The sequence below is a fragment of the Mirounga angustirostris genome, unplaced genomic scaffold (assembly GCF_029215605.1).
Source record: "Mirounga angustirostris isolate CCGP_5_RB_7025 unplaced genomic scaffold, mMirAng1.0.hap1 SCAF_1, whole genome shotgun sequence".
Classification (NCBI taxonomy): Eukaryota; Metazoa; Chordata; class Mammalia; order Carnivora; family Phocidae; genus Mirounga; species Mirounga angustirostris.
The window spans coordinates 128,353,937-128,379,395 of NW_026991709.1; the positions used below are offsets into that span (position 1 = coordinate 128,353,937).

Below are 25,459 nucleotides of genomic sequence, written 5' to 3' on the forward strand. Positions count from 1 at the left end.
TCTCTCTCTCTCTCTGATAAATAAATAAAATCTTTTAAAAAAAATTTCACTTACTGAATAAATGAGACAAAATAACATTTAAAATAGTAGACTTACACAAATCTTATATTTTAAAAATTTGGGGTAATCAACAATGACAATGTAAAGGGACCAGCATATCCAGTTACATTTTTAAATTATTATTTACCAAAAGAACTTAGATATCCTCCCATCTCATACATTTAAATGAATAATATTCCTTATTTCCTAGGGTATTATTCAGTGTTGGCAAAACCATTAGCTTCCCTGCTCACAAATCCAACAAAATAATACATCAGAAGAACAGAGTGGGATAAGCAAAGAATTTAAAGTCTAAAAATCTAATAAATATACCACAGTAATTTGCCTACACTCTTTTCCTGTCAATAACTTATCTGTGGTATTTTCAATAATTCACTTTTATTTTCTTTCAAATAATAGCAATGCAAGAAAAAAGAAAGCATTAAAAAAAAGGTTTTTTGTGTGCTGTTGTCTTCTTTCTAAACGCTTCTTGGATTCAGTCTTCAAAGCAGGCTTTTTTGGCCCCCTGCCCAAGCCAAAATGAAACTGAGGGGTTCCCTGCATCCTACTCGTCCTAAAATATTTTATTTATTAGTCATCTCTCATCGGTAAATATTAAAAACCAGAAAAGAAGCTCATGGCTTCTTTTATGCTAATACATGCAACAAAGCAGCCTCAGGAAAATGTAAATCATTTACCCCAAAATGTAGATTTCATTACCATGATTGAGATAAGTCAAAGTAACTGTGCACCCTTGCATTTTATTCTTTTTCCTTTCTATCTCCCAAACCTTAAATGTTGTAAGATGGCCAGAAGCTCAGGGGCTTGACTTTATTACAGACAGAGAACTGGCAAAGCCCACAGTGAAGTCCAAGTTCAAATTAACCCTTCCCACATTTACCTAAGAGGAACCAATGCACAAGATCCTCCAGAACATAAGCTGTTTTAAAAGAAATTTTAATATGCTTTCACATTATAATCTCTCTAAAAGATCAAAGATTTTAAGGGAAAAAGACCTCATTATTACAATGAAAACTGTTTTCTGGCAGGGCAAAACGGAAAGAAATCATTAGTTTCCTCAAAATTGTTTTCATAACTCCACTGCATAACCACTGAATCCTATTAAACTAACTCAGCCTACTCAATAACCTGGTCCTCCCATCCCAGATACCCACTGGGGAGAACACCTGGTCATAATATAGAAATAATAGCTTTAATAAGAGTACATAAAATGGGCTCAAAGTCGGACTCATTAAATCTACTAATGTTTTGTTTAGAATGAGTCAAAACTGAAAGTAAGGATATATTAAAATGATTAAATCAGACAGAAATCCATAAATAGGTGTTAGTAGGTATAGGATATATAAACACTAGCTTTGCTGAAGGCTATTAAATAATAGAAAATTACTCTCACATTCTGAGTCGCTGGAAGCTTGTTTCAAATATTATAAAAATCTACGTATTCTGGTAAGAACTACTACTCATTTTTAATTATTTTTTGACACTGTCAGGCTACTATAATCAATTTATTAATTCACTAAGAGGAAAAATGTCCTTTTTTATAAACAGTGAAAACTTATACACAGAAAGGAAGGCTTTTCACATTCATTTCATACAATATAAAAACTGATTTCTCTACTTCTCACTGTGTCAGAAATAAATTTGAAAATGGATGAAGTCCTTTTTTTTTCTAATTACAACTGAGCAGGTCAGCAAATGTGGTCATAATTCATAACTGGCCCAAATATGCTTCAGTTGAATGGCACAGAATGCCCATCACTTCTCAGTGATTGAAGCTTGGTTCTTCATTAGTTTTCCAGGGCTATACCACTGTCAGAAAGGATATGCTGGAACAGTCATTATATTAAATCTCTGCTAAAAAGTACAATACTTTTTTTACTTCTGCTTCAAAAAGGTTACCAGAATCAACACATCCAACAAGAGGGAGCTAACTGATATCAATGCCATACAGTGGACTATTATGTGAGCATTTACAATGACACTTTAAAGAGTACTTAATAACATGGGAAAATACCTATATTTTAGTGCTTCAAAAAAAAAAAAAAGATGCAAAATTATACATAAACTGAATGGAACTGTTCTGCCACCCTTTTGTCTAGTCCAGTGGTCCTCACAGTATAGTCTGCAGGCCAGCAGCAACAGCTGGTAAAGATGCAAATTCCCAGGCCCCACCCAGACTTGCTAAACCAGAAACTCTGGGAGTAGAGCCCAAAAACCTGCATTTTAACAGCCCTCCAGGCAATTCTGATGAAAAAAACCAATAAAGTGAGAAAACCACTGGCTGGTTCTTAATCATCCTTCAGATCTTGGCGGAAACAACACATTCTCAGGAAGCCTTGCCTCATCCAGCGCCATGCTGCTGGCTTACATGGGTCTATCATACCTCATAGCAACCAAGACTTTCCTTTTACAGTGGCTACAGAGGCTTATAATTACTTTTACTCTTATGATTATACAATTAGTGTTCTCTCCCACTAGACCAGATATTCTAAAGCCTAGCTGCACATTCAAATCACCCGGAAGCGCTCAAAAATCCAGCTGCCTGGGGTGCGGCCCAACTAAAACAACATACTGGGGTATGCCTTGAACATGTATTTTTAAAATACTGTGATTCCATTCTTTGGGCAAGGTTGAGGACCACCAGACTCTTTGAAGAGCAGGTGATTAGCAAATACTGATCAACGGTCATTGAATGAACATGTGGAGTTTTTTTTTTTTTTTATTCTATGGGTGTTTTATCTTACACATGGTACAAAATTCCAAATGTATAAAAAGGATTCAGTGAAAAGTAAGTCTCCTTCACTCTCATCCTCCCTTGCTTCTCTGAGGCAACCACTGTGACCAATGCCATATGTTTCCTTAGAAGAGTGAATAAATATTTGTCAACACACAGAGAAAACACCAGAAGTTGGGTGGCAGAATTATAGATTATTTTCCCGCTTTATGCACACCTGCACTTTTTATAAAATGTATGCACATTACTTTCATTATAGGAAAAGGAGGTACCCTAAAGATAACTGAATGTATGTGCATCCAGAGCTATTTAGGAGATACACTCTGGGTCTGACAGTTATGAGAAAAATGGTCACTTTGGAACGATGTTCTCTGTCATGAAGAAGAGATCATTTACTTGGCTTAAGCGAATAGTCTAATTATTCCCCCTACTTCGTTTTGGTTATATTTTCACCTCTGATTAGATATTCAGCTTCTCCAGAACTCGCATCAGAAAATGGTGGAAGGGCACATGAAAAGAGAGACTATTCATTCTAGGCCCTGAATTAAAAAATGTCATCATGGGTGCCTGGGTGGCTCAGTAGGTTAAGCGTCTGCCTTCAGCTCAGGTCATGATCCCAATGTCCTGGGATCAAGCCCCGCATCGGGCTCCCTGCTCAGGGGGCAAGCCTGCTTCTCCCTCTCCCTCTGCCTGCCACTCCCCCTGCTTGTGCTTTCTCTCTGTCAAATAAATAAATAAAATCCTTAATAAAAAAATGGCATCATGATTTACAGATCTGTCTTGTCTGAATTTAGTTAACATGAGCCCCTACCAACACTGACCGTCTTTAGGTATAAGGTGAAGAGCTGAAGACTGGATCCTAGTGTGGTGGTTTAAAGATGGTTCTGTCCTTCAAAGATCCTGACCCCCTTGGCCCCAGCCCCATTGATGACTGTACCTCAATAGAACATTCTGGAACTAGGACATAAGTCTAAGATGCTCTCAGGAGAGACTGGGCTTAAGAGAGCTATCTGACAATAATGGACCCAGACTGTTTTAGGTTTTAATTTATTTTTTTATTGTTGTTGCACCTTTATGACTTTTTACCTCATTTACTCTTAAGGTCTAAGGACCTCTCCCCTCTGGTGTCAGTGTGACCAATTCTAGCAGCAATTCTTAGCCTCCTCTCCTTTCTGTTTCTGTGACTGGGTGGGAAATCTGCCTGTTAGGACTGGTAAAAATCTGCTCTACTACAGGCCTAAAAGCTCTCCCAGGAGGCAGGGGCCTAGGTTTGAAGACATTTCTCTAAGGATTGGTAACTCTTCTGATTTAATTCCAGTCCTTATCTCATGCTGTAGACATTTGATATTGAGAAGAAATGCTCTGTGGAGAGAGAAACTATTTCCATGTTAACTATGCTGACCATACTTAGGCAAAGGCCAGTGTGTAGGTACAGTGTTAAAGAAGGAAATATTTGGATATTTACATGGACAGGACTTAAGAGGGAAAAAATGAAAGCTCTTGATAATGCACAGAAACTAGTAAAATAAAGACCATAGGTAGCTAGGAAGGGATCTGGACAGTGGCCAACATCTCCGAGAGCAACCTGCCACACAGATGTTTAAACATTACACTGTTTGCTAGTTGTTTTATGTATGTTAATTCTATCTTTCTTCTAGACTGGAAGCTCCTGAGGGCCAAGCCTTAGCTGCTATTGCTTCAGTCTCCTCACTGGTGCTTAGTACAAAGCAAAGATTTAATACATAAATTAAGAGTTGACAAACTAAAAGACTACAGCACAAAATCAACTCTAAATAATAATGTCACTGTATTTTAAGTTGGTGAAATTTAAAACACCATTATAACCAGAATTCTATGCTGATAAGATGAATGTTGAAATTCATTGCAACTGTGGCCATGATTAATCATGTATAAGTAATCATGTGCAAGTTTAATCATGCATCTTAGGGTAAGCCTACTTCCTTAACATCTTTTCTATTAAGTTACATTCACTATGCTAAGGGCCAAAGAACTTCTTAGCTCATCCAAATCTGTGGGTTTGCTTAAAAAAAGAGTCTGACAGCTTAACCAAAATATAAAATTATGAAGTAGAATTGGAACAGTATTTATTTACGAATATGAGTTAACATTATCATATCCTTAATAAATAAAATCTTTAAAAAAAAAACATTATCATATCCTTACATTTCTTAGACCAGAGTTTCTATAATTATGAAAGAAAATACTCCCAAATATTGTTTTATAAATTTCATGATGCAGAATAAAAAAAAAGACCTCAGTGCCATTCAATACTCATTTTAAGTTTAATTTTATTCTACTGTGATAACTAAAAAAGGAATGCCAGATCTTTATGCCAAAAAGAAAACTCTCACTAAACACACATTAATCAAATGTCATGCCTGTAGCTTTTTTCTAATCCCACAGCTAATGCAGAAAGTCAATAAAAATATAAAGGAATGTGGTAATTGCATTGTAATTAAAATGCACAAATTCACAGTATTTGAAAAATGTCAATGGTAGAGTGCTGCCCCCAAGTGGCATAATGATAAATTGCAATACTCTGATGGAAAAGAATAGCTATAACTATTTGTCAAGTTTTTTGATTAAATCTAAAACTGTATATTACATAAACTTAGATTTCACTTGGGCTATTAATAAGTGTCCTATGGACCATCTCAGACTCATGGTATATCCAAGTCACTCTTTTAACTAGGGATACCAAGACACAGTCTGGTATATAAGGTTATGATACACTTTCCTTATAATCTCAAAAGATCAGGGGTGTGGAGTCAGATCTACTCTGATCTATTAAGGGAACTGCATTCAAAACATCATAGAAATCTTTTTAGAAAGTATTATTTTCTACCCATCTCTGACATTAACCAATTCCCTATGTTTATGGCCTAATATGTAAAGCATAATTTAAAACCTTATCTAATCAAATTGCTTGGCGAATGGGTGGTACTAATTAATGTGCTTTGCTCACAAACTGAAGATTCAACTGTCAACACTCTGGGGAAAGAATCTAAAAAAATATGAGTTTAGTTTTCTGCTTCTGTACATGTATTAAACATAATCACTGATGAGTTGCTATCTTATGTAGCTAAAAGGTCAACATTCTGAGGATCAATTGCTTTTGGACAGTCATAGAGATAAAAAAGAAGAGATGACAACAGAATTGCTACAGTCTCAAGAAAGATCCTTAAATAAGATTTTAAAATCACATCCTTGAGATCAGATTGCTTTGAGAGATTTCTCTCTTAAAAGTACAATGCAAAAGAAAAACTTCCACTTTAATAGAGAGTGCCAATTGCAGTTATTGGGTGGTGACTAGATAAAGTTTTATTAGACTTCCTTTAATTATTCCTTTAACTTGGATTATTTACAAATAAGATGAATCTCAACTGCTATTGAATGATATCCATAAGGTAATATGATAATATTTTATATTTTACACATTTACAAATAAATTTTTATCTATTTATAAATATATCTTATATTTATATATTATGTAATCTTTATTATATAATATCTATTTATCTTGATGTTCTATACATATAGATAGATAGATAGATAGATATCTTATTTAGCCCTATTACAGTCCAATGAAGTATTACATCCATCTTACAGATAAGAAAACTAAAGCTCAGATTAGGAAACTGCATAACCTTAATCCTATAGTTAAGAACAAGACTGGCTTTACATCTTGACCTGTTCACCTCCAAACCCTGGGGTCTTAACTGTGACAAGTTACAGCCTTCCTTCTAGCATTCTAGGATTTTGTGAGCAGCTAAGGCCATGATTCTTCATGATTTTAGCAGAGAGTTCTAAAATCAATTGATCTAAAATCAAATGTCTACAAAGACAGGCAGGTAGTAGAAAGGTGTGATACAGCTGCGTATAAGAGACAGTGAAGAGTAGCAGCACGTGGCTAATTAAAGAGCACAGGGTCTAACTAAAGGGGGCGGCTGCTACCCACCTCCAGCCCATGTGTCAGCAAATGTCACCAAATCTTTTGGTTTGTATTTTCCCCAAGAGAAATGCAAAGCTCGATTTTTATAACACTGCCCTTTTAAAATACTGGCAACTAATTTAGACTAAAAAAGAAACACTATTCAGGCCAAACAAAACACATCTGAAGGCTGAATGTAGCCTGTATGTAATACGTTGTAGAGATTCTGATGATGATGATTCTTTTTCAAGAGATTCTATACTAGACTTCCTGGTATCAAATAATTTGTCAATTATCCTCACTATTGGATTCATTCCACACACCTAGGCTTCATCTGCCATATTCAGCTCAAGTTAGGTGTTTTCAGACTAGTAGTGCAAGTACAGGAAAAGTTATTGACAAATCACTTCCCAACCAACCAGCCCCTTCCCTCTCTCATTTCTCTCCCCCTGCCCCCCAACACCTACACACTTTACTCACCCACCATCTCAAGTCTGAAGCTTTCAAGTTTGGTCTTCATATATATTAATTTGCATCCCTTTGTTGAACTTTTTAGCCCTCCTGTGAATTCTCTTAAAATTCTTCACATTCCTCACTCACTGAAGATACCAAAATTAAATATAGTCTTTATGATCAGGGATAGAAGCAGAAAAATATTCACCTTTAGCCCAGAGGCTGACCTATAGCCTGCACAGTTTCGATAAAGATCAAATGCATACTGGCTGCTACATTCTTTTTTTTTTTTTTTTTATTGCAAAAGTAGTTTTACAAGTAGAAATTCAAAGAAAACATTTATGATCTAATGTTCCCTGCTCATCCCCTCCCCCTTGAGCACTAACCATAAAACCACCAGCTTCATACAGCAATGTGCAGCTCTTTCAGCCCACAGGTCCTAACCCTGTTGCTATAATAAAAGCACCTTTTTGCACCGAAAATGTCTCAAGAATTCTTGACCATTTGCTTGTGGCCCCACATCACTTACAATGAGACTTTTACACGTTCTGGGTCAGATTTAGGTCTTACTCTCAATGTTTCCATAAAGGTACTCTAGTAATTTTCAGAAATTTATCATCCTGTTCTACATGGCTGGAATCGTACCTCTAGGATTTATGGAGAAGAATTCTTTTTGATAGGAGTCATGAAGTATGCTCTAAGGACACAAGAAAAGTACCAGCACTGTCACTATTCTTCATGCAGGAATTTACTGAAAACTACGAATTCTAGATAATTACTTTTTAAACTTCTGGATATAGAGACCATTTAAAAAGTTGATTTTGAAAATAAAATAGTAGCATCAACATTTACCTTTATAATTCCTATGTGATGTTAAGAAGTAGAAAATGTTTATCATATTGATTTTAAATCCAATGGGCAGAAGCTGAAAGAATTTAGAGTAGCCTCAAAACCTCTGAAAAAAAGAATAGATTATGGGATGGAAGTCTGTTCTTCTGGAGTTAAGGGCTGATGTCTTGGATCGTTCTTCCTTCTGCTTTCTATTTTTCCTGTGTTTCTGATGTACAAGTTTCTCATCTGAACTTCAATTCTAACTAACTTTTCACTGTAGCAAATTCAAACAACTTCAAGCTAGAAAGGAAGATTCATCCTTATCTGTAACAGACATACCAACCAACAGCATTATGAGTTTTTCTCTACTATGAAAGTTTAAGGGTCCGATCAAAATCAAAGAAAAGGAAGTAACAAGAGGGTCCTCAATATCATTAAGCTAATTTTAGATGGAGCCCCTGTTTGGTTTAAATGTCTGATTTGTGAGCTGTATAACTATAGACTTTGAAAAATTCCTTCATAGAAGCAAAAAAAAAATTAATACCGTATTTCCCTTAGTACCCCCTATTCACCTCTAGTATGAATTATCATTTATTTGCATTTCATAACATTTCTAAAATTGCCATCATTATAAACAATTCTTACTTTCTCATTCAAGAAGTCCCAATCAAGTTAAGTGGAAGCGATGGTGTAATTGAGATTCTGGTATGCATAAAAATGATATTTTCACTTCATCTACCCCATTTCCCTTTTCTGGGTCATTTGGGTACTTCACTCACCTGCTGAAATGCTTTTAAAAATCTTATCTGAGGACACCATTCAAGAAGCTTTTCTTTCGCTTACTAAATTCTTGGAATCTTAAATGCAAAGAGCAAATGGTACCCCATGTTTTTAATCAGCTAAGAGCTACACATACAGGGCAGCCAACTCAAAATTTGTATGAAGCATTTTTACTTACAATTCCTCTCCTTGTTTTGCTTTCTTGTCTGAAACTAGATAGACAGTTCCAAAACTTCCACTACCAAGTTTTTGTTGAAGCGCATATCTTCTTGCAATCAAGGTCTTTGGATAAGTAGAAATGGCTATTGATCCATTCGCACACTTAGCAGCCTCTTGGAATTTCAGCATTGCTCCAAACAAGAGAGAACTGGTTTATTTGTATATAGAAATTTAACATTCAAGTCTCCTAGAAGACGGCCAAATTCATCCAAGTAGCTTCGGTCAATCCTTTAAAAGTGAAAAGACCAGAGATCAGGTCCAAAGAATGCTGAAGTATTCCTAACAATAGGTATAAGTTTTTGACATTGATACCTGCACCTTGAATAGTGGATTCAATGACACCACACTTAATGACTTGAGAGAAAAATGTTAAAAGGTAGTGATACTGGCAGATTCTAGTAGAAGACAGTCTTTCCACAAGAAGAGAGCCTTCCCTGGGGCGCCTGGGTGGCTCAGTTGTTAAGCATCTGCCTTCGGCTCAGGTCCTGATCCCAGGGTCCTGGGATCAAGCCCTGCATTGGGCTCCCTGCTCAGTGGGAGGCCTGCTTCTCCCTCTCCCGCTCCCACTCCCCCTGCTCGTGTTCCCTCTCTCACTGTCTCTCTCTCTCTCTGTCAAATGAATAAACAAAATCTTTTAAAAAACAAAAAAAGGAGAGAGCCTTCCCTCATACATCCAAATATGGCAAAAGTGAGTTACAGTTAAACAGTGTTTAAGATTTATACTCCCCACCTACTTCTTAAAAAAATCCAAATATAAGAACACTATAATTTCCTTAAATTTATACATTTGCGGGACACCTGGGAGGCTCAGTCGGTTAAGCGTCTGCCTTCGGCTCAGGTCATGATCCCGGGGTCCTGGGATCGAGTCCCGCATGGGGCTCCCTGCTCCGCGGGGAGCCTGCTTCTCCCTCTGCCTCTGTCTCTCTCTCTGTCTCTCATGAATAAATAAATAAAATCTTTAAAAAAAAAATTTATACATTTGCATCAATCTTTTTGTAATTCTTCCCATCTTATGTCTGTTTTGATTAACAAATAGTGAGTTCGGATTAAACTAGAAATTAGCATAGAATTTTTTCTGTAGACGTTAAAGCATGGTATTTGCACTTATTAGAATAGATGTGAAGAGGAATAAAGATTTCAGAACAAATTTTTTTCCCATCCTAAACAAATTCTGGTCCAGTTTCTGAAGTTATTATACACACTGTGTATAGAGTAATCACTCTGGATTGGAAACAAGAAGTGTGCAAATGCGGTTCAAACCACAAATTGTATTTTATGATAGCTGAATATAAATGTGTTATAATTCCTCAAGGAACTATAAATATACAGCAGGATTATGAAAAGTAGGACTGTTTCATATGAGTGTATGCCCAGTAAAATCACTTTTATTTCATCAAAATGTAAAATGTTTTGTTAGTTACCATGAAAAGTGGGTTTTGTTTAAAATCTAAGAAAACATGATTTTAAATTGAAGACTGTCTATGCCTTGGAGTCAAGTTTCCATATTCAACTATTCCAAAGCTATAACACAAAAACTTATTGTATATAATGATAAAACAAGATGCTATCTGTATAGTTTGGGGTATATGACCAACAAGCTTCACAGGGTGGTGACAATCACAAAATTCCTCAAATTTAAGCATAAATAGCAAATGTCCATTTACAGCATTTTTCTTCTTGAAATAATGCATTAATTAGTTAAGTTTTACCTGATGCCAGTGAGAAGTATTCTCGTAACCAGCCTTAAAAAAAAAAAAAAATTAAAAAGAGGGGTGTGCCTTGCTGGTTCAGTGGGTAGAGCGCGCCACTCTTGATATCGGAGTTGTGGGTTTGAGCCCCATGTCGGGTGTGGAGATTACTTAAAAATAAAATCTTTAAAAAAGGGAAGAAAGAGGGTGCCTGGGTGGCTCAGTTGGTTAAGCGACTGCCTTCGGCTCAGGTCATGATCCTGGAGTCCTGGGATCGAGTCCCACATCGGGCTCCCTGCTCGGCAGGGGGTCTGCTTCTCCCTCTGCCCTCTTCCCTCTCGTGCTCTGTCTCTCATTCTCTCTCTCAAATAAATAAATAAAATCTTTAAAAAAAAAAAAAAAGGGAAGAAAGAAACCAAATCATCTGGTGGCTATGAGCTCATACTAAAACAACATTAGCATTGGGTTGGAACTTCAGAGCTGGGGCCCATACCTCAAAATCTCTGAATAAATAAAAAATTATGTCAGATTATCAAGATCACAGAAAATAGGGGCACCTGGGTGGCTCAGCCGTTAAGCGTCTGCCTTCCGCTCAGATCATGATCCCAGGGTCCTGGGATGGAGTCCCACATCGGGCTCCCTGCTCGGGGCGGGGGGGGCGGGGGGGGAACCTGCTTCTCCCTCTCCCACTCCCCCTGCTTGTGTTCCTGCTCTCGCTATCTCTCTCTCTGTCAAATAAATAAATAAAATCTTAAAAAAAAAAAAAAGATCACAGAAAATATTAGTGAAATCTACTATTGAAAAAACAGTTGGAGAGCAGGCCTCTACATGTGTATTTTGTTTGCTTTCTGTGCTCCCATAAAAGTGCTACTTGCTGGCCAAATTAAGGTGTTAAGAAAAATATATGGACTCACAGCCTTTTCAACCGAAAAGAACCCTTCCGATCACCCAGTAATTTTCCTTATTTTAGGGATGAGATAACGGTCCCTGTTTAGTGAAGGACAGAATAGTTCTGAGACGTCCAATTTTCCAGGGACTCCTATTTGTAAATGAGCTTTTAAACCCAGCAGTGTCATCTAAGCAGTCTGGCCAGGCCCTCAGAGCACTCTGGGACTAGGTTCCCAGACTCAGCCCTGCCACCCCCTTCCCCAGTCCACCTTTAGGCCATCGATTCCATTAATCTCTGTGCAACCACAGAGCTACCCTAGTAGGGCACCTGCCGTCTAGATTCTAGAACTATCTGTTCGTTTGTCAACGTTCCCTCGCCCCCACCTCATGAAGCTTGTGAATGAAGTTGAGCTCCAGGAACACACCCTATCTTTGTATCCTTGGCTCCCGTCATAGAGTGGGTGTTCAATACGTTTTGTTAAGGCAAACAAGCGTCCAGCACACCGACTGTTGACCAAGGGAGGAAAAAAAGGGGGGGGGGGATGGTGAGAGGCGGGAAGAGAAGATTTAGAAAGCTGGATGGGAACCGTGAGAAAGGTGAGAGATTACCTCCTGCAAACTGACCCTCGGAGGTAAAACTAGCTGGTTGGGGGCAAAAGGCAAGGGAAGGAGAGTGTATCACAGTTTGAAGTCAAGTAGTTCTCTCACTGCTAATAAATGAGAGGAAGCAGATTTGACACCAGATTCTGCTAAAGTAGAACGCTAACCTTAAAGGTCTCACGAACATTCCCTGCCTCAACTTTTTAAAAATTACATTTTCGCAAAGCGGGTTAACCTATATGGAGGAGGCGCCGGCAACACTGATTCTCCGGAGACTGGAGCAGATCCGGGAGGAAAGGAGCCGAGGGAAGTGAAGGGGTCGCGGGCATGGAGGCCCAGGGATGCGGGTCCCGGCTGGGGCAGCCTGAAGCCATCACCTTCTCCTGCTTCGGGGAGCCCGGCACGCCCCGAGGAGCGCCCTTCGCCTTTCGCATACCTTTCGGTGTCGAGGGCGGAGGAGCGGCGGCCGGGGCATGCCCACAGTCCCACCCGTAACTGGGACGTATGTTGGGCAGGTCTCTCGTAGGTGCAGCCGCGCCGCCGAGCTCCAGTACCTCCCGGCGCCGCTGTTGTGCGCCGTTGCCAGGGAGACAGAGTGGGGCATGCTGGGAAGCCGGGGCTAGGCGGCCCAGCGCGCGTCCCCGAGGCGGAAGTGTGCGCCGACCCAAGTGGGCGGGGAAAGACGAGCAGGCGCGACCGGTCTGGCGTTCCTAACCTGACAGCCGCCATTTCGGAGCTTACTTCCCGGCCCTCCTTTAGCGACCTCGCGCCTCCAGGCCCGGGAGCACCTGCCCCAGGCGCAGTCTGGCACCACTGGCTTCGTGGAACCGAGCTTCCCAGTGACGTCATACCCGGAGACTTCCGGTTCCCGCTCTTGAGGTTGGAGTCTCACGTGCGGGCGTTTCCAGCAGAGGCGCCCGCAGTCTTTTAATGGAAGGGCTGGTGCTCTGGGAGGAAGATGCAGGTGGGCTCTGCTGCTGGTCCGGGTAGCGAGTTGTAAGGGTTGTGGTGGCGTGATGTATGAAGGCCTGTGTTTGACTACTAACATCAGACCTTTTGTGCGCCTTTCTCCTATCCAGCTCGCTTTTGTTCAGCAACTGTTGCAAGGTCCTGTAATTGGTTTAGGATGAGTTGACATGGCCTCTGTTAGCATAAGCTTTACAAGACATAAATAACTGCTGTGCCGGATAAGGTGCTGAGGGTTGGGCTAAAATTAGGGTGAAATGAGTTGGGCGCAAAATGCAAGAGGGTACCTCAAAAGTCTGTAATCAAGATAAATATATTTTAATGCGGTATATTTAAAAATCAAAATTAATGCAAAAGAAATCCATGATTGACAAAATCTCATGGTTGTTTTTTTTTTTTTAAGATTTTATTTATTTATTCCTGAGAGATAGAGAGAGAGAGGCAGAGGCAGAGGGAGAAGCAGGCTCCCCGCGGAGCAGGGAGCCCGATGCGGGACTCGATCCCAGGACCCTGGGATCATGACCTGAGCTGAAGGCAGACGCTTAACCAACTGAGCCACCCAGGCGTCCCGAAATCTCATGGTTTTAAATAAAGACAGTGCCATGCCGAGCCATACTGGAGTGTGAGGCCAAAGGAAAAGCTAGTAACACACATCCTGTGACTTAAGTTAGCCAGATAAGGAACTATATTCTTGGTACTGAACCAGATATGCAAAGACAAGAAAATGGAAAGAGCCTCTGGTTAGGGTGAAACTGGAGAGTAAGCCCCTGCATGCTTATGAAGCAGTAATTTTCCTTACTCAAAACTATGCCAATTAAGATGGGACCTAACACAAGCCAAGGCCTAAAAGAAATTCCCAGACTCTGATTGTCAATAAAGAAAAACTGGATCCATATCATTGACCCTATACACTTTAGTTAACTGAAGCCCAGTGCTCTCTGATTTATTAATTATGAGATTGAGGAGGGTATCATTTTTATAGCTTAGGACTTTTTATTTTGGCCCTACACAAATATTCTGTGTTGCAAGATGGTGACCGTTACCTATCTCAATATCAGAGTCCACAGTAGTCTCTATAAGTATGTCAGTAATGGACTTCAACTGATTTTCTTTTAGAAACAACAGGCTCCATCCCTATCCAGAGATTAAACTCCATGAAACCATTGCATTTGTGCCTTGTTACACATGGGGAAAGCTGCTTGAGCACCTAGGTAAGAATTGAGATGCTAACACCTAATATGTTCTGTTTAAAGAGCTGTTCATAATATTTGCTGTTGGTTTGTGGTGCTGGAAATGATGACTTGGTCCCCAGTAAACAGCATCAATTGAAAGTGTGTTCTGTGTTTTAAACAGGCAGTTCTTCAGACAGTCATCATGGGTATTCGAGGACTAATGAGTTTTGTGGAAGATCACAGTAATGAGTTCTTCACTGATTTGAAGTTGCGAGACACAAAAATTGTCATTGATGGCTATGCTCTCTTCCATCGGCTTTGCTTCAACTCAAACTTGGAACTTCGGTATGGAGGGGACTATGATTCTTTTGCAGATGTTGCACAAAAATTCTTTGAATCACTGTTTGCTTGTAATATCTGTCCATATGTTGTATTAGATGGAGGATGTGACATTTCTGATAAAAAGCTTAAAACTCTAAAGGATCGAGCTAGAGAGAAGATCCAGATGGCTCATTCCCTTTCTGTTGGTGGGGGTGGGTATGTGTGTCCCTTACTCATCCGGGAAGTGTTTATACAGGTTTTGGTCAAGCTACAGGTGTGTTTTGTCCAGTGCTTTTCAGAAGCAGATCGGGACATTATGACACTAGCTAATCATTGGAATTGCCCTGTGTTATCATCAGATAGTGACTTTTGCATCTTTGACCTAAAAACTGGGTTTTGCCCATTGAATAGCTTTCAGTGGAGAAATGTGAACACTATCAAAGGCACACAAGACTGCTACATCCCTGCCAAGTGCTTTTCCCTGGATGCACTCTGCCATCATTTCAGCAATATGAATAAAGCTCTACTGCCTCTCTTTGCGGTGCTATGCGGAAATGATCATATTAATCTGCCCATCATAGAGACATTCTTAAGTAAAGTACGTCTTCCTCTTGGAGCTACCAGTTCTAAGGGGAGGAGACATCACCGAGTTTTGGGACTTCTGAATTGGTTATCTCATTTTGCCGACCCTACTGAAGCACTGGATAATGTTCTGAAATATCTCCCCAAAAAGGATCGTGAAAATGTTAAGGAAATTCTCTGCTCTTCCATGGAAGAATACCAGCAATCTCAGGTGAAGCTGCAGGACTTTTTCCAGTATGGTACTTACGCCTGTCCAGCCGCCTTGAATCTGGACTTACCAGAATGGGTATTAGTGGCTTTGGCCAAAGGCCAGCTATCTCCTTTCATCAGCGATGCTTTGGTGCTAAGAAGGACCATTCTTCACACACAGGTGGAAAATATGCAGCAACCAAATGCCCACAGAGTATCTCTGCCCATCCGGCAAATCATCTATGGGCTTCTTTTGAATGCCTCTCCACATCTGGAAAATATGTCCTGGGATGCATTGCCTTCTCAGCCTCTAGCTTTCAGCGAAATGGAAAGGATTAATAAAAATATCAAAACATCGATTGTTAATGCAGTAGAACTGCCCAAGGATCATTCTGACTTAAGCAAATTGACTGAGGTAAGTGTAACACTAATCTAATTTTTGTAAAGTATCTTACAGGTTAAAAAGTGCTTTCATGCATATTATCTCTCTTAATGTAACCAAATGAGGTTGGTTGCTCTAGTCCCCCCATTTCATAGCGGAGAAAACTAGGACTCAAAGTAGGTCACTGTGTGATATGTCAGCCAGAGGGTTGCAGTCAAACCCAGGTTTTTAGCCCCAGATCTGCCATTTGCACTCTACTTTAGTAGTCTGTGTTATTTTGCAGTTATTACTACTAGTTTGTTGATACTAGCTGTTAATAAATTGGGGTCATGTGCCTTTAGAAAAAGAAAAAATTCTGAGCTGCAAAAAGAAGTGTGCCTTGAAGGTATTGATCATAGGCATAATGAATATCTTAGACTGCATCAGATTTCAATTAATAAGATTAATACTAATTCTTGCTTGGTCTAATTTTTCATTTTTATCGATGAGGACCTTTTTCTTAGGCTTTAGGTTTATGGCATCATGATGATTAGTTTGATATTGAAAATATGAATCTTAGCCTCAGTGTTGTTTAAACCTGAGTAACACTCAGACCAATCCACTTTTCAAGGTAAAAAATAATTTATGGATCCCAGTGTTTATTGTTTGTAATATTACATAAATATATTAAAAATTATAAATAGAGGGGCACGTAGGTGACTCAGTCAGTTAAGCATCTGCCTCTTGATTTCAGCTCAGGGTCCTGAGATCGAGCCCCGAGAAGGGCTCTGCACTGGGTATGGAACCTGCTCAAGATTCTCTCTGTCCCTCCCTGCTCACATCCTTGCTTGGGCGCTCTCTCTCTCAAAAAAATTATAAATATGGAACTGCTTATGCTAACACAATTAAATTTACAAATTAAATGCAGATAAACTTAAAATACCAATTGCAGTGTCTATTCAGAGTTTTCTTAAATTCAGCTAATACTCAGATTCATGAGACTCTCATAGACCATTCCTGGTAGGTCTACTCAAGCATGTAGGACAGCAACCATAGCTTCCCAGCAGTTTGAATCAGGATTTTCTTTCCTGTGGAAGTTTTTGCAACAGTTTCCACCAATGGTTCTCCACTGGGATGATTTGTCCCCCTACCTCCCACAGGGGACATTTGGCAGTGTCTGGAGACACTTCCAATTATCACTACTTAGGTTGTTGGGGGAGGGAGGGGTGTTGCTACTGGCATTTATTGGGAAGTTGGAAGCATCCAAGCATGCTGCTGAACATCTTAAAATGCACCGGACAGCTCCCCCAAGAACAAGCATTATCCAGCCCGAAATGTAGTAATGCCAATAGCTGGCCTACACTGTTGGCTAGGGACTAAATTCTTTAATCTCCCCATTAGTGCCAGCTCAGGCAGGAGGAAATGAGATCCACATCAGGTGGGTATCAGTGCCTCCTTGGCAATGAGGAATGACTGCTAATGGGAACAGTGTTTCTTTTTGGGGGTGCTGAAATGTTCTGGAATTAGTGATGGTTGCACAAGCTTATAAATATACTAAAATCACTTTAGCATTTCCGAGGGAGGGGGTTGGGGAGATGGGGTAACAGGGTAATGGGTATTAAGGAGGGCACGTGTTGTGATGAACACTGGGTGTTATATGCAACTAATGAATCATTGAACGCTACATCAAAAACTAATGATGGCTGACCATAAAAAAAATTAAAATTAAATAAAATTAATAAAAATAAATAAATAAAATTAAAAATAAATAAAAGGGTGAATTTATAACATGTGAATTATATCTCAATTAAAGAAAGAAAAGGTCTCACTGGCCTCCTTCCCCCTCCTTTTTTGTAACAATTCCATAAACATAGCTTCCAGGCTCCCTGCAGGGCCATGCCTAAATATAGGTCACTGTGCTCAGGGAAGCCCCATGATATGATGTCCCCATCTGGTGTTTACAGTTCATTTATAGTTCAAATCCAGATGCAGTTTTCCAAGAGTCATTCTTACCATGCTAAGTAAAACAACTTTATCACGTTTCCAGGGTTACAGAAGTAGAAAGTTGAGCATAGGTCAAATTCCAAACAGAAGGGATTTATTAAAACTTTACCTATACCAATAAAATTGAAATTAGCAACATTCTAAATGATGATATTTTGTTAAAATTATTTCTCCTCACAACATAAATGGTGCTGTGTTGGAGAGTTTTTCAAACTTTTTATGGGGGCACCTGGGTGGCTTAGTTGTTAAGCGTCTGCCTTCGGCTCAGGTCATGATCCCAGGGTCCTGGGATAGAGCCCCTCACCAGGCTCCCTGCTCAGCAGGAAGCCTGCTTCTCCCTCTCCCACTCCCCCTTGCTTGTGGTCCCTCTCTCACTATATCTCTCTGTCAAATAAAATCTTTTTTTTTAAACATTGTTTTTTTTTAAAGACTTTATTTATTTATTTGAGACAGAGAGAATGAGAGAGACAGAGAGCACTTGAGAGGGGGGAGGGTTAGAGGGAGAAGCAGGCTCCCTGCTGAGCAGGGAGCCCGATGCGGGACTCGATCCCGGGACTCCGGGATCATGACCTGAGCTGAAGGCAGTCGCTTAACCAACTGAGCCACCCAGGCGCCCTCTGTCAAATAAAATCTTAAAAAAAAAAAAAGTTTATGGCTTTATCGAGAAATGACGTACTGTGAAGTGCCCATATTTAAAGTGTGCGTTTTGATGAGTTTGTTTACATTTGTGAATCCATCTTGCAATTAAAATAATGAATGTATGCATCACTCCTAAAAGTTTCCCCTTGCCTCTTTGCAATTCATCCCTCCCTGAGTATGTACACATAGCAAAGTACACAGACAATTGTATAGCTTGATGAATTTTCACCAACTCGACACTTCCATGTAAAAAACGCCCAGATGAAGACACATTATCAGCACCCCAACAGCTTTTCCTAATGTCTGGTTCAAGCGCTCCCCTCCCACCTCCTGTAATCACTATCCAGGCCTGTAATAACATTGAATAGTTTTAACTTTTTGTATCTTATAAAAATGGGATCATATAATATGAATTCTCTTATCTGGTTTCTTTTATTCAACATGTTTGTGAGATTCACATCACTGTGAGAAGCTGTAGATCATTTATATCTCATTGCTATGTGGGAATACACCACAGTTGACTTATCCATTTTGCAGGTGATGGGCATTTGGGTAGTTTGCAGTTTGGGCAATTATGAATAGTGCTATGAACATTCTGGTGCACATCATTTATTGAAAATATGGACACATTTCTATTGCATATACCACTAGGAGTGGCATTGTTAGGTCAGAAGATATGCGTATGTTCAGTTTACAAGATATATTGCCAACAGTCTTGCAAGGTGGTTTAACCAATTAATATTCCCACCAGCAGCTTATGAGGGTTCCTCTTAATTTACTCCCTTCCTGACACTTTATCCTTTAAAAATTTTTTTAGCTATTCTGATGTTTGTATAGTGGCATCATTTTAGCCAATTTGGTGGGTGTTAATTTGCATTTCTCCGATGACTTATTTGGGCACCTTTTATGTGCCCATTGGCCATTTGGATATTGTTACATAATTTCCTGTTCAAAGTCTTTTGCCCATTTTTCTGTTGGCTTTTTATTTCTATATATGGGTCCTTTGTCAAATAACATGTAAACAGACTCACATTCTCTAGGTTCTTTTCATTCTAGTATATTTTGATGAACAGAAGTTTTTAATATAGTCCAATTTTTTTATTATTTATGATTATCATTTTCTGTGACTTACTTAGAAAATTACTGCCTACTTCAAGGTCATGACAGTTTTTTTGCCTTTCATATTTAGATCTGTGATCTATCTACAACTGATCTTTTGTGTATGGTGTGACATAGGGATCAGGACACGTTTTCCCCCATATAAAAATCCAGTTGAGTCAATGAGTGTAGTATGATAATTATACTCCTTGCTAAGTGGAGATGACAAGTGTTCTCATCACTTACCTGTATTCAAAATAGTGTGAAATTTTAGTTCACTTTCTGTGTGGTGAGATCTTTCGGCTTTCCCTAGGCATAAACTCATCAATTCTTTATTTAGCTCAATGTTGCTAACTCTAATTAGCCCATGATAATTCTAAATGGTATCAGGAGCAAATGTGATTCCAAAGACAAATGCAGGTATACAAACAGAAATTTTGTGATAGCTATCTGTTCACTTAGAGGTAGTAATAATACTTATCTGCCTTGTGCCAGCTGTTGTAATAGAAACTTTATATTTAATTCCCACAGTAACCACTGTGGGTAGGGTTTCCATTTTGGTTTTGTTAGTTGCAGTGGATAGAGCTCCGCTCAAGTTAACCAATGAGAGGTTAATCATAAGGAGAGATGGAAGTGGATTATTCTTTGGGAGTAAGACAATGCCAAGACCAGCCTCTCTCTGGGTGTCTCTGTTTCTCTGTGGGGTTTTCTCCTACATGTTTGTGCTTTCCTTCACCTCCGGGTAAGGGAAAGGAGTTGTCACATGGGGTAAAACCTAACCAGATTTAAGGGCTGTGAGCAGCAGTTCCTCTTTTGGAAGGGGCTGAGAACTGGTGGATTTCATGAAACATCTTGTGTAATTCATTATAAGCCCATTTACAGATAATCAGACTGTAGAAAAGCTCAGAAACTTGCCCAATGCTGTACAGTGAGAGATAGAACACCTCTAAAGTCAAAGCCCAAACTCCACTTTGTTCATAAAAGTTGTAACTTGGCTAGAGAATCCAATAATTTAAGCATTATATATCAGAAAAGAATTCATGTTTAGCTTTACTTGGTGTGTTTTCCTACCAGTTGAGATCATAGTTTTTTTTACTCTAAATTTAAGTAGTTAATTGCTACTCCCCATAGGAGTGATTGATTACACTGTAAAGCATTTTGCATATTTTTAGTTTTAAAAAGCTTATCAGTATCAGAATTTTAAAACCAGTGTTTATAAATCATTATGTTTAATACTCTCATGCATCAGTGATGAAACTATTTTGTCAATTATGGTGTGTTTTATTTCAGGTTAACATGTCCATTCCCAGCTGTCAACACACTGACTACAAACTAGGTTTTAGATGCTGAGCAATTGTTTCATCCTTTCAGAAAAGTTAAGACAGAAATCATTTTCTGGCTGCATGTAGACACTAGGAATACAACTCTTTTCTCTCTTAAAGTTTGATCATAAAGTTCTTCTGAAGGTGCCCTTTTAATAGTCCTAATTTCCTTATTTGTAGAAGCGTGTGATCTAGAAGGTCCCTTATGGTTCTTAAGATTCATTAAGATAAAGTTATTTCAAGAAGCCTGAAACCCTCATAACTGTTAACTTGCTTTTATTTGAAGTGCACTCTAAAGCACGGAGTAAAAGTGAGTGTGGTGTGTTACTGCAAGCACAGTGAGGTAGTCCTTAAATATTACCATCTCCCTTGACTATCTCTCTCACCTACAAGCAGCTACCCTGTGTGGGAAAACAAAAAGATAATAAACATTCACCTTACGGATAGGGACATGAGACAGGACCCAAACAAACAGAAGCTTGTATGATATGCATATAATCTAAGTTTGCCTTCTAGAGGTGATCGGTAATGGCACCATGAAGAAGGTGGGGCCTCAATATTCACTGGCAAGTAAGAGTAGGGTTAAGTATAGATCTTTGTTTCTCAAAGCAGAATAGTTAAAATTCAGATTCCTGGGTTCCTCACAAATTTACTGAATCAAAATTTAGGGGGTGGGACCTGAGGACTGAATTTTTTAACAAGCTTCCCAAGTGATATATCCACTGAAGATGTTCACCAGCCTACATGGAGGATGGAACGACATGAGCAAGGGCTGTGTAGTGAGGGTAGACAATGTATCCATTCAACCATATTTATTAAGCACCCAGTGTTTTCAATGCTTTGAATGTGGCTGATTTCTTTCCACAGGAAGATGATAAACTGACAGAGCAATTCATTTGCATTAAAGTCTCTTCATACTAGGGAAAAAAACCAAACAAACCAAAAAAACAGACATTCCCCAGAGTAACTTGGAGGATGTTTGGTATGTATTTTCAGCTGTCCCTGGCCAAACGGCAGATACTTCTGTTAGACACCCTGAAGGTGAAACGGACGGTCCTGGAATCAATCCCTTCTTCACTGAAGCTGCCCATTTCCGTCAGTTGCTACTGGTTGCAGCACACAGAGTCCAAGGCAAAGCTACATCACCTGCAGGCCTTACTGCTAGGGATGCTGATGGGGCCCTTGCATGCCATAATAACCAGCCCTGGTAGGTATCTGGAAATTCCAGGAGTATGTATTTGCATGCTACTTGCATATAATCACAAGTTTAAGGAAATGAAAAAAAATTTTGCATTATTTACTCCCATCAGTTATATCCAGAACTTAGGAAGAGGCACAAAATAGCACTCATTCATTGGCAGATGTTTCTGAGCACTTGTGTGTGCCAGGCTCTGTGCTGCAGAGCTTGACTACAACGGCACAGCAGTGAAGATGTGCTGGTACTGTCCCACCTGCTCTGTGGCACCTAATGCTTTAATCTATGAAGTGTGACTGTAGAATGTGCCCGTTACATTCTGTATTCCGTGTACCCTGGCCCTATCAATAGAGTGGCAACATCATCACTAGAAACCGATTTAAAATTGTCCATTGGTGAAACTTCTGAATACCTACAACCATAATAAACATTCATGCTTGTGCTCTTTTGTTTTGTTTTTACTTTTTCTCCACTGTAAGTTTCAATTAGTGTGTTAGTGATGGTAGAAATAGTAACTTTTCTTTCTATAATAGAAATACACTTTAAGGCAGTTTCAGCTGCATCCAAGTATCAGGTGAAATAAATGAGGATGCACTGGAGCACTTCAATTCTCTAGTGGAAATACTCCCTTTAAAAGATTATGAATGCTTTAACACTTTATCTAAACATGTATAATCATTGTCACACTCCAGAACAGTGCTAATATCTAATCTAATGGCCACTAGTCATGTGTGGCTATTTAAATTAAAACTTCAGCTTCTCCTTGACACCACGCACATTTCAAGTGCTCAGTAGCCACATATGGCGAGAGGCTGAATTGGACAGCACAGATACAGAACGTTTCCATCACTGCTGAAAGTTCTGGTGGGTAGTGCTACTCTGGAGTTTACTTTTTAAAATAAGTTAAATGAGAGTGAACTAGTCTAGATTCCAGGACCCCCAAGTGTGAGAGTAGTTGTCAGAAGGCACTATTGTTCTAGGACAGCCAACTTAATGCCAAACAAGTGAAGGCCCTCTGTTAGTTTTCTCTCATTGAATAATAACTTTAGTTTAAGAATATTCTCAGGGCACAAGCCTGGGAAGTTTTTACCTGAGTCCAACAGAAGGGGCATGTCAAGGGTCTGTTTCTTTTCTTTTAGGAATTGTGGACCCCGCACCCAGGCAGGCTCAGTGCCTTGCTGCTCGCTAATTGGTAAAAGGTGGGCCTCCTTTTTATTACTTTCCAGTTGGTCCGGTATCATCTTGTACGCCCCTGCACAAGCAAACGTGCAGAAGCTTTTACAGTTGAACACACGCAGCACTCTTCGTTTCCTAGGGTTGTTGCTTCTTGCCTCTTATTCTCTACTGTGTGAAGTAGATGACTGACCATATTCTCCTTGAGTCATGCTTTTGTTTTCCTCCCACAAAGCAGAAGTTAAAGTGTGCTTTGAACACAGAGGCTGTGTTAAGTGCACTATAGCGTAGGGGCCTCCATGGAAGGAAACTTAGTGAACGAGAACAGTGAAGAGAATGATATTTAATAGTAATTTGTATTTTTCAGAGAGACAGATTTAAGGTTTGGAGAGTTCAGATGCAGATGTATGTTTAAGGTCAGGTAGTAAACCAGTGGAAGAGATATTATTTTAAGGAAAAAAAGTACTTTGGGGTTGAATAAAGTTAGGTTGTCATTAAAAAGGCATTTCAGTATAAATATTTCAATTTACACAGCAAGGCTTTCACATTGACATTAAAATAGTAAAGGGCCAGAAGAGAAAAGCATTTTGGTTATTTAAACTAATTTTTTTCTTTATGGAATTCGAAGTCCTATATAGAGAGAGAAAATTACAAGCTATACAGTGTTTTTGGAAATACTGCCCTCGGGTTGTTTCTTTGTCTAGATAAGGAAGATCTGCGGGAAGATGGTGCTAGGATGCTGTATGAAGAATTCCAAAGAGTGAAGGAGCAGACGCGGCCGGGCACGAGACTGGACTTAGACACAGCTCACATCTTCTGTCAGTGGCAGTGCTGTCTGCAGATGGGGATGTATCTCAATCAGCTGCTGTCCACTCCTCTCCCGGAACCAGACCTAACTCGGTAAGCACCACGGGAAACTAGTTCAGATGGCTGCACACAGAAGTAAATACTTTTATTTATACTTAAAGCACATTAAGTTATGTTTAAAAAATTAATCTTAGTATAATTGGTCTTGGATCACTATAATAGCCGAAGAGCTGGAAACTGGAGAAATACTAATTTTTTCCATACTCCCAAAAAGTTTCCATGATTAGATCAAAGATTAAAAAACCAGCCCCGTAAAGTAAGAAAAGAGGCAGTTGGTAGGATATAACTCATTCCTTCATTTCTCTCAGGTCTTTTTCAAATATCACTTTATTAAGGCTTTTTCTGATTACCCTTCTGGAATATTAATTCTCTACTTCCAGTCACTCTATTCCTATTACTCTTTTGGATTTTTGTAAATTCCATTTCTTACCACTTGGCATACTCTTCACATACTCAAATATTTATTAAATGCCTACTCTGTGCTAGAGAGTAGTGAACAAAACATTTTTTTTTTAAATCTCTGTTGTCATGGAGCTTTTATTCTAGTGAGATGACTATTAGATGCTTCAGTGAACTTTAGGGTTTTTGTTTTGCCAGGTAAGTATGAAGAAGGGAGAGGCAGCCTGTTGCCAGGAAGTCATTATGTTGGACTATGTAGTTGAAGCTGGGTAAGAAAGAAAGATAGCAGTAGAGTGTGGGCTAGTGAAAAAGTGCTACTACATTCAGTGGGTTGGGACTTCCTGGTGATTGTCCATCCAGGAAATCCCAGAGGGAGGGAGGAAGATAAAGGGGAGACTGTTAGCAAATGGAGCTGAGGTTATAGGTATGCTTTGTCTCTCCCCACTTGAATGCAAGCTCTGTGAGGACAGGGACTTAGCTATTTTCTTTACTTTTGTAGCCCCAGGGCCTAACATACAGTAAGTACTCAAATATTTGTCAGATAAATGAGTGATATATGAATGGAGGCATATAAAATATGCTGGTGTGACTTTAAATGTTTTAAGGTATAAAGCTTCCTAAAGCAGTAAATATTGTTAATACATCCCTAGGCCTAATATCTGCTGAGCTAACCCTAGAACCTTCTACAGTAAGATTAACTGGCCTTTGACCTATGGATTCTTTATGCCTTTCCTTAAATAATTTAGGTCATTCTTGACTGGATCCTCTCTAGCTACCACAAATCCCTTTACAACAGAACAGAGAAAAAACAAGACCGAACAGTTCTCTTCATGATTTCAGCAGGACTGTTCTTGCCTCTCAGCATTACTAGAGCTTATTAAATGATGATCTTACACTGATTAAATGACAGTTCTATATCAGTTGCTAAGGCACCAGTTGATGAACTGTCATTAAGTTATATATTAA

At 39.3% G+C, this 25,459-nt stretch overlaps 3 protein-coding genes across 17 annotated transcripts in view; 1 reads left to right on the plus strand and 2 right to left on the minus strand.

Annotated features, from left to right (window-relative positions):
• Positions 1–12,875, minus strand: part of NEK11 (NIMA related kinase 11) — a 240,926-nt gene extending 228,051 nt beyond the window's left edge. For 3 of the 4 annotated variants that reach the window (XM_064587979.1, XM_045903791.3, XM_064587983.1), the window contains exons 1-2: positions 12,642–12,875; positions 8,989–9,257 (exon numbers count right to left, since the gene is read on the minus strand). In XM_064587979.1, the coding sequence (XP_064444049.1) occupies positions 8,989–9,158 (170 nt within the window). In that variant the 5' untranslated portion in view covers positions 9,159–9,257; positions 12,642–12,875. The other variant, XM_064587970.1, reaches the window with a different exon arrangement.
• A 27-nt stretch (positions 12,876–12,902) lies between these two features.
• ASTE1 (asteroid homolog 1) lies at positions 12,903–24,126 on the plus strand. The gene is made up of 5 exons (XM_064587987.1): positions 12,903–13,169; positions 14,525–15,850; positions 21,856–22,066; positions 23,194–23,253; positions 23,932–24,126. The coding sequence occupies exons 1-4, from the start codon at positions 13,164–13,166 to the stop codon at positions 23,241–23,243; spliced, it is 1,593 nt and encodes a 530-aa protein (XP_064444057.1). The 5' UTR covers positions 12,903–13,163; the 3' UTR covers positions 23,244–23,253; positions 23,932–24,126.
• Positions 23,556–25,459, minus strand: part of ATP2C1 (ATPase secretory pathway Ca2+ transporting 1) — a 165,100-nt gene continuing 163,196 nt past the window's right edge. For 8 of the 12 annotated variants that reach the window (XR_006795649.3, XR_008505069.2, XM_064587922.1 and 5 more), the window contains one exon: positions 23,556–24,119. Coding sequence is in view for 8 of the 12 variants with exons in the window: in XM_064587922.1 (XP_064443992.1) it covers positions 24,024–24,119 (96 nt within the window). In the remaining 4 variants the exon portion in view is untranslated. Of the gene's footprint in view, positions 24,158–25,459 lie in introns of all 12 variants that reach the window. The other 4 variants (XM_045903794.3, XM_045903792.3, XR_006795648.3 and 1 more) reach the window with 2 other exon arrangements.

Bases quoted from the DNA above. Each gene is read 5' to 3' on its own strand.
- ASTE1 (XM_064587987.1), top strand. The intron at 15,851-21,855 runs GTAAGTGTAACA...ATGTATTTTCAG, and splicing joins ACTTAAGCAAATTGACTGAG to CTGTCCCTGGCCAAACGGCA. The intron at 22,067-23,193 runs GTAGGTATCTGG...CTTTTCTTTTAG, and splicing joins TGCCATAATAACCAGCCCTG to GAATTGTGGACCCCGCACCC.